The sequence below is a fragment of the Bos taurus genome, chromosome X, assembly GCF_002263795.3.
Source record: "Bos taurus isolate L1 Dominette 01449 registration number 42190680 breed Hereford chromosome X, ARS-UCD2.0, whole genome shotgun sequence".
Classification (NCBI taxonomy): Eukaryota; Metazoa; Chordata; class Mammalia; order Artiodactyla; family Bovidae; genus Bos; species Bos taurus.
In genome coordinates, this window is record NC_037357.1 from 121,101,399 (window position 1) to 121,114,408 (window position 13,010).

A 13,010-nucleotide genomic window follows, 5' to 3' on the forward strand; every position below is an offset into this window, starting at 1 on the left:
TTCTCTTCTTAGGTGTGTCCGATAACCAGGAGCTCACCCCCTTCTGAGGCGGCCCATTCCCTCTTTGAGTAGTTCTAGATAAAACAGCGCTCCCTAATGCTGACCTGGAATCTCTCTCCTATCTATTGGTCTGGTGGAATGGTACAAGGTGTTCTAGCTGAATACCCTCTGACCTCCCCAAATTTACTAAATGATCTTGCCACACTTTCTTTCAAAAACGTGAAGACGCTTACGAGGTTATCCCTCAAGTACTCTCTTCTCAAGTTCTTTTAACTCTTTCTCTTCAGTCATGAATTTGAGGCCAGCAATTTCCAAAACACAGGAAAAAGGGAGGTTAGGAACTCTGAATTAAACACCTTTAGATAGAATTTTCTTGCAGAACTTCTTGGGAATTTCTATGCTGCTAAGTACTGTGATTCTCCAAAAGAAAGGGAAGGGAAGGACGATTCACCTCCATTACTACTTCATGGGACACACACTTTGGAATATGCTGTCCTAGGCCATTTAAAATCCTGATTTTTTTCTCTGGAAACAATTCAGCTTGTTGATATCACCACAGTTAGACACAACACTCATGAGGGGGCTAAGCTCACCAGTGTGAGGAGCGGGAATACCCACTCATTGGATCTGGAGGAGATCCATCTAGAAGAGATGGATATATGGGAACCCATCTCACTATACTGTGATTCCCATCTCAACAGCATCACCATATTTCCAATGCTAAGTGTCCAAAAGATGCTTAATAATTATTGAATGGGTATCTTAACAGAGGATGGAAGGCTTCAATGCAAAATATAGAACCCCTAGGAAAAAAATAAAAATCTCTCTCTTGCTCAGCATAAAGGTAAACATCAACATTTCCTAAGTTTCTATGATTTTGACTTTTATATCAGAAAATCATCTCATGGACATGATAAACAAATTCATTGATCAATAAATTCAAACTCCAACCTGACTATGTCCAAGTGTCCAGGCATATAACCACAATAACAGAAGATTAGTTTAATTACTAATGATAAGCAACATCAAAAAATTCTAGGACCCTCTTTAGTTTGAAGCAAGCTTAGTGAATATTCAGTCTGTCTTTAACTTTATGGAAATATATATAAATTTCTAATCTTAACAATACAAAAAAAATTGATTACAAATATCTAAACACTGATTAAAACTCTCTGAACACTGATGAAAACTGCTGACAAAGGTCTCTCTAGTCAAAACTATGGTTTTTCCAGTAGTTATGTATGGACTACACATGATATGTGAGAGTTGGACTATAAAGCAAGCTGAGTGCAGAAGAATTGATGCTCTTGAACTGTAGTGTTGGAGAAGACTATTGCCGCTGCTGCCAAGTCGCTTCAGTTGTGTCTGACTCTGTGCGACCCCAGAGATGGCAGCCCACCAGGCTCCCCCGTCCCTGGGATTCTCCAGGCAAGAACACTGGAGTGGGCTGCCATTTCCCTCTCCAATGCATGAAAGTGAAAAGTAAAAGTGAAGTCACTCAGTCATGTCTGACTCTTAGCAACCCCATGGACTGCAGCCTACCAGGCTCCTCCGTCCATGGGATTGTCCAGGCAAGAGTACTGGAGTGGGTTGCCACTGCCTTCTCCGGAAGACTATTTGAGAGTCTTCTGAACTGCAAGATCAAACTAGTCGATCCTAAAGGAAATCAGTCCTGAATATTCATTGGAAGGACTGATGCTGAAGCTGAAGCTCCAATACTTTGGCCACCTGATGCAAAGAACTGACTCACTGGAAAAGACCCTGATGCTGGAAAAGATTGAAGGCAGGAGGAGAAGGGGATGACAGAGGATGAGATGGTTCAATGGCATCATTGACTCGATGGGCATGAGTTTGAGCAAGCTCTAGGAGTTGGTAATGGACAAGGAAGCCTGGCGTGCTGCAGTCCATGGGGTCACAAAAAGTTGGACACGACTAAGCGACTGAACTAAACTGATGAAAACTATACAGCTGAAACCTGGGATGATATGAATGGATTTTGTCCATACAAACTGGTCAATTTTATTTATGCTAATGACAGTGCTTCCCTATTGTAGGCTTTATTGATGCCTGATCCTGTCTCTGGGCACTCACCATTTTTAAGCACACCAATCTGACAGCTTCCAACTGCCAGCACCTGAAACTATTTGCCTGAGAGCTTTCTCTGGCCACCAGAGCCCTCTAGGCTTATGCAGGGCAATGCCAATGAGTTAAAACACCCAGTGGCAGCCTTCAATCAGTTGTGGAAAGTGAGTTGGAAGACAAATACCCCAGTTCCCTTGCCCCTGAGATGAAATTGTGCTGAAGCTTATTCTACAATCTTCCAGCAGATATGAATTCAAGTTGCCTGCAGTAATAATTGGCTTTAACAAAAAGTGAAGGAGAATTTCCCTGGTGGTCCATTAGTTAAGAATCCACCTGCCAATGCAGGGCACATAGGTTTGCTCCCTGATCCAGGAAGATCCCACGTGCTTCAGAGCAACAAAGCCAATGTGACACAACCACTGAAGCCCATGTGCCTAGAGCCAGTGCTCCACAACAAGAGAAGCCCCCACAGTGAGAAGCCTGTGCACCACAACCAGGGAGCAGCTCCTGGTCTCTGCCACTAGGGAAAGCCCTCCTGAAGCAATGAGGGGCCAGAGCAGCCAAAAAGAAATAAGTTTTTTAAGTGGAGGAGAAGGCAGATAAGGAGAGCCAGAATGAGATGTGATTATGAATGAGTGAATGGTCAGAGTAATGCAACTTTGCTAGTTTGGAAGATGGAGGAAGAGCGCCACGAGCCAAGGAATGTGGGCCACCTCCAGAAGCTAGACAAGGCAAGCAAACAGACTCCTCCCTATAGCTTCCAGAAAGAAATGCTGCCCTAACAACATCTTGTGTTTAGCACAGGGAGACCCAGGTTGGAGTTCTGACCCTTAGAACTGTAAGCTAATAAATTTACATCGTTTTAAGCCACTTCATCGGAGAAGGCGATGGCACCCCACTCCAGTACTCTTGCCTGGAAAATCCCATGGATGGAGGAGCCTGGTAGGCTGCAGTCCATGGGGTCGCTAGGAGTCGTACACGACTGGGCGACTTCACTTTCACTTTTCACTTTCATGCATTGGAGAAGGAAATGGCAACCCACTCCAGTGTTCTTGCCTGGAGAATCCCAGGGACCGGGGAGGTTCTGGTGGGCTGCCGTCTATGGGATCGCACAGAGTCAGACACGACTGAAGCGACTTAGCAGCAGCAGCAGCAGCAAGCCACTTTGTTTGTGATAACTCATTATGACCATCATAGAAAATTCATCTGACACAGTTAATTGGTTTCCTTCCTTCCCTGTCCCACTTGCTCACTGCCCTGGTGGTATTTCCTGGTGTCACCTCTGAGAAGAACTACTTGCACTTGAATCCTAGTTACAGAATCTGCTTCTGGGAAAACCCAAATAACAACATTGCCACTGTATTTCTCTTATTTATATATGTATGTGATCCTATGTCATTTTAACCTGCAGAATCATATTCAAATTGTCGCTGATCCAAACCAAAATATAAGTGACTATTAAAATCAAGACTACATTTTTTGTGCATTAAATCATCAGAGCAAGCAAAGGCACATAATAAAAGTGGTGATATAACTGACAATGATTATTAGAATTTCCACTATGTGTGGAAATTCTGAATTACATGAGTCTACAGTAAGTTGGTATTGACAGCCTCTAAAGTGAAATCCCTAACTCCAGACACTGTCCATTTCTGACCTGTTGTATAGCTACCCAGTTTATGCTTCTAAAGACAAACTTCATTATCTCTACTTGCTCAAAAACGTCAGTATCTTCTATTGCCTAATGTCCAGGCTCCTTACTGGAATTCAGAGCACTCCAATATCAAACATCAACCTCCTTTTCCAGACTTCTTTTCTACTATTTCCCTTCAAATAACACTTGGACTCACCAAACCAGACTCTTTGCTATTCTAAAAGCAATTTTCTTCCCTTTTTTCACGTCGTTTCTTCCATTTGGAATGGGTTTCAATCCATCACCATAAAGTCAAATCCCAACAGTCCTTTAAGGTTCACGTATTTCCAGTATGCATCAATACATAAATAAACAAATGCATAACAAATGAAAGCTCCCTGTGTACAGGTTAGCCTTCTTATCCAATCATACACCCTGGTAACAAGCATTAGGAAACAGCTAACATGATGAGAATGGGGACTACCCAAGCTGGTTTCCATGCCTTCTTTTATTTGGTTTTGCTTTTGATTTGTTTGTTTGTTTTTACTTTATATTCTGTGCTCTGCCAAACATCATGTTCTTCCTTTCCTGTCAGTAACTGATTTCTCTTATTAGTTTACTTACCGAGGATATTCTGTTCCCCAAAAGAAAGGCTTCTGGAGTTCTCCTGCTGGAAATCCTAGGAGAAAGACAAACACAACTGTAAGGGATATAGAGATTGATTTGATGATGAGTACCTGACTGTAGCCTTAGTCTTAGAGTTTCAAAGGCCCATCAGAAAGGTACTCCTCATGGAGCTGGGAGCCCTCGAATAGATCCAACTGCCTCTAAGATATTAATTCAACTGAGTTTGAAATCAGTGTCTTCCATCAGTTTCAAGGAGACCATTTTGTGTGGATACACTATGGGCAGTAGTGCAGGCTGCTGTGAGAGGGGTTCCTTCAGACACAGCACATGAGAGAGGCTTCCAGCTGTCCTGCAGCTTCCCCTGACACAGAAAGGGTTGGCTTCACGGGTGCACAACCAGTGCAGTCACACAGGGCCCCGTGCAAAAGAGCCTCACACTGGATTTAACGCTCTGTTGTCACTGTCTGAAACACTTAACAATTTTATGTTTGAATGTGATTTTGGAAGTGGAGACCAAGGGGACAATAAAGCACGTTTGTGAGTAAAGGAGCCATGCATGACATTTCTGTCCACAGTTCCTATTACGCTCTATTTGCACACAGCATACAAGATGCTCCCTGGAAGCACAGAACTCTGGTAGACCCACAACACGTGTGAATTCAGCAGGATTCAAAGCAAGCACAAGTATGTTACATCTAGGACTGAATAAGTGGAGGTTCTGACAGCCACGAAAGGGCTCTTTCAACTGGAACCAGAATTTGCCTTGACCACCAAAAGGCAGCAGTGGCATTCTAACCATGTGAATAAGAATTCTATCTTATTAGACAGATAAGAATTCTATCTTACTCCTGTTACTTCACTGCATTAGGCAATCACATACACCAAAATGATGACATAAGAGGAAGGGGAAAGATAGGACTACCCCTGGTATCTTTCCCTTTCAGCCCTTCCTTATTCATCAGTATACCAAAGGTAGAGATTGTTGATAGAATGCACATGTAATAAGAAATGAAATAAAACCTTCTGAATTAGTTTTCTGCAGTGTTTCCACCATCCTGACAAGAAGAAAATACATCCTCATGTATAAGCTAGAAAATACAAACTATAATTTTGGTGATTCCATAGCTCAAGTAAAAGTTCTTGTATCTGTATTTGTTTTGGCATTGTACAATATAAAGATGAATGGTAAAATAATGCTGATGATTTAAATTTTTAATTTTCCTTCCAACTCACAGTACTAAATAGCAGATAAAAAATACTGTGACCAGTCTACAGAATGAGAGACTTTGGAAGGAAGGCCAAAGCTTTCTGTTGCAGTCCCTTGACAGCACTTTTTCCTGCTTTCTGAAAAGGAGGTCCCTGTTTCTTCATTTGGTACTGAGCCCCACAAATGATGTAGCTGGCCCAGGGTACAGATGAGTGGGAGAAATGCCTTGCTTTGCTTTGCCACTGCAACTCACCATAAATTTTGTACCCTAGAGTGGATCCTAGGAGCTGTACTTATAAGTCATTACAACTGGGAATTGCAATCAATAGTTACAAAAAAAAAATTAGAAAGAGATCCTTTCTGCAACATCCCTGCCTGTTACAGGGCTACTGCTCAAGGATCCTAGAGACTGAAAGCTCTTTCATGAGTTCAGAGGTTTTCTCTCCCTTCTTTTCCTCTCAACAACCTGTCTACCTCCCCTCCAAGATAGGATATTATGAGTCATGAGGGCAGGAAAGCAGGTTCTTAATTTAGAAGTGAAATATTAATTTATATAATTCATATATATATTATTGATATTTTCTTAATAACATCATAGTTTGCAATATCAGGGTACAAAAACCTTATTGTACAATGGAGATGGATCCAGCCTGGAGTCCTCTCTCTTCCTGCTGCTTTCACATAATGGAAACTGCAGAGGGGTGATGTCAAATTAATCTTCATAATTTCCACATTTTCTTAAATATCCTTGGCATCTTTACATCAAAATTCCATCCTCTTTTTGGTGATTACTTTTAGTAAGTCATTCTGACTTGGAGATATATATATATATATATATATATGCAAATATATACCATATATATATGCAAATCACAGTGTTTGTATGAAAATTCTGTCTCATATATCATCAAAAAGCAATGATCTTTGCTAATAAGAACAATGATCATAGACCAATGTGATTTAATTATTAAATCATTACGGCTTTCTTGCTTGGTAATGTGCCCAGCTGGCAGCATTTATGTCCACTGCAAACCCCCTTACAGGAAAGCATCTGACACCTGCTTGAGCCTCCTTTCTGCTGCTGTCACCGTTAGAGGCCCCAGACTCGCCAGCCTCAGCCATCATGCTCCCCTGATCATCTGGGTCTTCACAGCTTGTCAGGGCCAGGGAACCCAACACTGATCAACACAAGAATCTGATGCCCTTAGGACCATTTAGCTAAAGTGAATGGATTAACAGTTTAAGCTGCATTTTTGGAGATGTCAACTGGCAAGAGTGATAGATCAAATTTCAACAGGGCCAACTCGGTATCTTATCTCATAAAGTGAGTGAGTTCTATTGAGCAAAGGGAGAAGTGAAAATAATTAAATAAATGGAAATGGGATTCTTTTTCTTTTTCTCTCCCTTTTTAATAGGCTTTTCTTATCTTTTCTTGCATATTTATTTTATCTCCTCTTCTTCCCATTTCAGCACTGCCTTGCCACCTATTTCAAACTTTTCAAGATTCTTTTTCTATCTGTATATTTATGGGAAACATTCCTTACAAGGTAAATTCGTATGTGTGCATATGTATGTACACATAAATACACATACATATATGAACATGAGAGGAGAGAGGGAGGGAGAGGGAGGAAAGAGAAATTTGACTGTTGGACTGGCAAAAATTAATCAATTGAATAATAGGTAATATTGGCCAGGGTGTAGGAAGTATGTTAGTGGGAGTATAAATTGTTGCGAGCATTTTGGAAAGCAATTTAGTCATCTCTTAAACCTTGAAATGCCAGTGGTTCTCCAATTTTGCCATGCATCAGAATCACCTTATTGAAATACAGATTACTGGGCCCCACCCTTAGAGTTAGGTCCAGAGAGGTGGTTAGGAATTTGCATCTCTAACAAGTCCCCCTGAGAGGCTGATGCTTGGGCAACCACACTTCAAGAACCACTGCCCAATCACTGGTTCACATGCACTGTAGAGTCATGACTAAATACGTTTATTGTTGCATCACTGTAACTGAGAAAAGCGTGCAACAACCTAGATGTCCAACAGGAGGGGAATGACTTGATGATATAACCATTTTATGGACTGCTGTGCAGCAAAGGAAGAGTCAAGAGGTAGATCTCCGTCTTCTAGCATGGGAAACACTCTAAGAAATGCTATTGGCATAAATCAGGGCATAGATACAGACATATAAATGCCATTTATATATTTAAAGTAGCCCAGTTTGTGTATATGTATGAAAATTCACACTAAAGGTCTATAAAATACATATCAAAGTGGTCACAGTAGTCATTTATCTCTTAGAGATCATTGGGATTTGGGGTGGTGGGTGGTTAAAGGGGCTTTGGACATAAATGTAATATTTTAAATATTGATTAATCAAAGGTAATCATCTGTAATTAAAATAAACTCTTTTAGAAATAAACATGTGTGGGGCTTCCCTCGTGGCTCAGTGGTGAAGAATTCACCTGCCAATGCAAGAGACACAGGTTCAATTCCTGATCAGGGAAGATTCCACATGCCACGGAGCAACTAGGCCTATGAGCCACAACTATTGAGCCTGTGCTGGAGAGCCCAGGAGCCACAACCACTGAAGCCCACGTGTCCTAGAGCCTGTGAGAGTAGCCCCACTCACTGCAACTAGAGAAAAGCCCATGCAGCAAAGAAGACCTAACACAGCCAAAAATAAATAAATTTTTTAAAAAGAAATAAATGTATGTGTGTTATAGAAAATTCTTCCAAAGATTACCCAAAAACAGTTTATAGTCTACTCAGCTTACATGGCAGTATTTTGCTCATACATTTGTAAATACCAGCAAATTTCTATTTCAAGCAAAAATACAGCTTGTAGTAAAATAATTTAAAACATTTAACATGAGGCTTCCTGTGTGCTGTTTTGGATCTGTCAGGAATTCTCTGTTCCTTATTAATTCCTGAATATTCAGGAACTAAGAGGAGAGGCAAGCCTCTCCCAGGGGCTGAGGAATCCAGGCATTTCCTTCATTAGTGTTTCTATATGGTGATAAGTACCCTCTTCCCTCTTGTGAACCATATGGTAAAAGTGATTGTTTATAAATCTGTCTCTTTAATACGGATTGCCTATGTTTTGTAAGTCTGGAATTTTCCTCTTTATCTTTGCTGAAAATAACTACTTTGTAAGACGGTATATATGCCCACACCATGTTGATTAAAACACCTTTGCTCCATCAGAGCTCTGGTCCCCGTGTCTTTCTTTCTTTCTCTCTCTCTCTCTCTCTCTCTCTCTCTCTCCCCCCCTCTCTTTTTCAGGCTGATCCCCTGGAGCGCAGAGGCTCTCTGAGTTCACTTTCCTGCCCGGGCTTCTAAGACCCTCTGGAGAAGGTGCTCTGCGCCTTCACCCCATCGAGAGGGCGCCTGAGGCCTTCGTGAATAGAGCAAGCCCCGTGCAGGGACTTCATTGGCTTTCTATATAAACCAAGGAATATCAGCCTCTTTCTCTCCTTTACTTTCTTATCGTCGACTCCGGACCACCAAGTTCCGGTCCATTAAAGGACCTCAACAACTAAAATTCTGACCAAAAAAAATACTGGCATTTATATGGGCTTCCCAGGTGGCGCTAGTGGTAAAGAATCCTCCTGCCAATACAGGAGATACAAGAGACATGGGTTGGATCCCTGGGTTGGGAAGATCCCCTGGAGAAGGGAATGACAACCCACTCCAGTATTCTTGCCTGGAAAATTTCATCAGCAGAGGAGCCTGGCGGAATACAGTCCATGGGGCCACAAAGAGTAGGACACAGCTATGCATAAACACACATGCTATAATAACCTCATTATTTGGTAGCAAAAAATTCTCTTTCTCAAATCTACAGGTAGGAAAATCATAAGGCCTGCTTCAGGCTTTCTACTTGGTCAGCCTTCCATTTTCACTGCAGTTTCTCATAACTCTATTAATGAATACTGACTAATCTGGTTGCAGTCTTAGCAAAACGGTAATGGTAAAAGGCATAGAGTACTTTTGCTTAGGACACAAGTGCAAAAGAACTGATCACATTCACTGGGTCAGGTTCAACTAGTTGGCCTTTGAAGTCATAGTTATATCCTAACTGTAGCTACATCTTTCCAGAAAAAGGCAAATGCCTCAATGTCTCTGGGTTCTAGTATTCATTTTATTAGTGTAAAATCATATTAATTAGGTTTTTTTTTATAGGTAAATATAGAGAAAAAACTAGCCCGTTATCCTAAAGCCTAGACCCTAGAAAACAAACATATGTCCTCAGGCATAGCAAATTCAAACTATTGAGCTTTATGCAAAAACCCAAATGGACTTTTTTGGCCAATCTATTATGCAGAGAGATCAAAATAAAAATTAGTAATTTCTCTTTTTTCTCTCCCCCCAACCCAGAACTTCCCACTACTGTGTTTAAAACTAGCTTCAGATATTTACTCAAATGTCACTTTCTCATTAAGGCTTTCCCTAGTGCTTTTTTAAAGGAGCCAAGTATTATCCTATCCCCCTCAATTGGTTTATATCTCATCATAATATCACCATCTATGGTATCCACATTTTACTTATTGTCTATAAAGTATTGTCTGTCTTTCCCCAATTGGAATGCAAGCTCCGTAATAAAAGGACTTTTATTTACTTTCACCATTCTTTCACTGCAATATCTTCAGAGCTGGAACAATGCCTGGCATGTGGTAAGCACTCAATAAATATTTGTTGAGTAAATGGAATCTGCACTTTGTGAAACTCTAAAGGGTGATGGGGATTAAACATTACCTATAAGTGGGGGTTAGCCAAAGTCTAAAACATTACACAATATTATTAATACTATCGATTTGCTACCTCTTGAAGTTTGCATATTCAGCACCAGAATGGGGATATGCTCCATTGTTCAAACTCTGGTTTTTGTTTACCTTCTAGATTAGGGACTCTGTTGGTTCTACTCCCTTATATTCATAGCCAAACTAGTATAGTTTTGAGGTTTGCATATTTTTTTCCAATAAACTCTCAATCAGAAAGCAAATATTGACAAGATAAAAAGACCTGTCCAGCTCCGTGCCAATTCCATCACCCCTATGTCCTCTTAGCCCTCCCTACCACCAAAGAATAAAAGTAGGATATTTTCCCTTTTGTGGTTAGAGCATAGGCTACAAAGAGAAAATCAGACAAAATACTGATATAGATCAGAGTCCTTTGGTCCTAACAATATTGAACAAACTTAATCTCTTTTCCCTACATTCTTTGTATGTTTTCATGTAATTGCCACATTAATTTTAAGTTCCATATCTGATATCTCTAAGTGTACGGCTCAGAAAGGTTATCATGTGGCAAGTATTTTAAAAGCATTATCTTCCAAAGTTTGGTTATTTTTAGGTGTGAAGTTTTTTAATACATTAACATTTACAAATGGTGACTATTTTAAAAATGACTATAGTCAGACTGGCACATCATTTCCTATTGTTTCCATGTTTGGTCAGATTTAACAAGATGGGAGGCCTCCAATTTTCAGTATGTGTGCAAGCAAATGACTCTTTATGACCCCCTGGACTATAGCCCACTAGGCTTCTCTGTCCATGGGATTTCCCAGGCGAGAAAACTGAGGTGGGGTGCCATTTCCTCCTCCAGGGGATCTTTCTGATTCAGAGATGAAACCCATGTCTCTTGCACCTCCTGCATTGGCAGGCAGATTCTTTACCACAGCGCAACTGGGAAATCCACACACACAAAAAAGAATAAATCCATTCAACGTTCAGGAACATAGATAAAACTAGGGATCATCAAACTAAGTGAAGAAAGCCAAAAACTACAAATGTCCTCAAAGAAGCTACAACCCAGGGAAAGGAAAAAGGATGTAACTAGAAAAAAAATTCCATTTTGTAAAATCTAAAAGGAAGGTGAATTGATACCAAATCTCTCTAAAGTGTATGTTTAATTGAAATATTCTTTAAACTTAGTGGAGAAATATTGGATACAGAGGAGTAGATACATACGTGTGTTGTGGAAAGGGGTTACCTATACACATGTATAGGCTAATGGGTAAAAGATTTGTAAGATCAGTGGGGGTCAGAGTTTTCAACAGGTCCCCAGTTATTTTGGAGCATCCTAATTGCAACCCCCTGACTTAGATCAGAATAAGGATTCTCAACCCCAACTGTACATTAGAATCCTTTGGGGAGGCTTTATAAAATAAACCCACGTCTGCCTCAGACATATCAGGTCACAATGTCTGGGATGGAGCCCTAAACGTCAGTATGCTGATGCATACTGAGCTTATAAAAGCTCCCCAGGTGATTCTAATATGCAAACAAGTACAGAAATCTCAGTTTAGGAAAAATAAGGAGCCGCTTATATTTAACTTAACTGATGTATATAAATCAGCCCTCTTGTCTCATTCTCCTCTCTTTATTGCTCCTCAACGCAGTACTTGTAACATATGATTAGATATTTGTATTATAATTTCACAGACTATTCTTTCAAAACTGAAACTTTACATGGCTTATAAATTATGATTTTACAATAGGACAAAAATAGTTTTAATTGCAACTGCTTTGGAAAATCCAGGCTGAATTCTCACTCTAAGAGAGAATGACTGTTACATCTTATTCAGGATTAGTTCTCATAATCAGATAAGCCGGATACCATTCTTCTAGAAGCTAGGGGGCCATCAGTAGGAACATGGAAATTGCTGCAATTACAAAGCACTTTTGGTTATATTTTTTGCTGTAAAGGGATTTCATTGTCATCACTGCTAAGATTAATAGTGGATTTTTTTTTTTTCAATTTGGCATCTTGCAGTAGTTTGGTGAATGCCAACCATCCCCTTTTCAGAAAATATCAAGTTCTAACAGCTGTGACTCATGTCAAGGGATTCAGCAAGATGCCTTGGCCATCTGCTGGCTTCCCGCAGGTAACCTCCTGCCACCATATCCATCAGCCTAGAACTGACAAGCAGAAAGCAGCTTCCAAAATCTGCCCTCCATCTTGAAACCTTCTCCTCTGGCCTGTCTATTCTTTTTGTGCCATAATTACCTCCAGGCTGCAATAAACAGATCCTCTTCTTATTTACCAGGGTGACCAACCATCACTGTTGGCCCAGGCTTGAAGGGGCTCCTAGGATGTGGAGCTTTCAGTGATGAGACTGGGACAGTCCCAGGCGAGCCAGGCCAAGTTAGCCTCCCTACCTTTACCCACCCAAGTCTGACTTCTTTTGCATTTGCTCCATTTTTATAGCTCAGCAGTTCTCAAACTTCAGCATGCAGCAGAGGTTTGATAGTTAAAATCTTCTTAAAACATATATTGCTGGGCCTATCGCCAGAGTTTCTTATTTGGGAGGTCAGGGGTGGGACCAGGTAAGGTCCGTTTATTATAAATGATGCTGATGCTGCTGATCCAGGGGCCACACTTTGAGAACCACTGCTCGAGTTCAACATCTGGCAGAGAAAACACAGATTTCCTCCCACAGTGCAGCTCAGTATCTC

General features: G+C 40.7%; 1 protein-coding gene across 2 annotated transcripts in view; it reads right to left on the reverse strand.

The window, feature by feature from the left end:
- Positions 1 to 13,010, reverse strand: part of PHEX (phosphate regulating endopeptidase X-linked) — a 221,381-nt gene that overhangs the window by 23,915 nt on the left and 184,456 nt on the right. For both annotated transcript variants that reach the window (XM_024988135.2, NM_001192871.2), the window contains 1 exon segment: positions 4,340 to 4,394. In XM_024988135.2, coding sequence (XP_024843903.1) covers positions 4,340 to 4,394 — 55 coding nt within the window.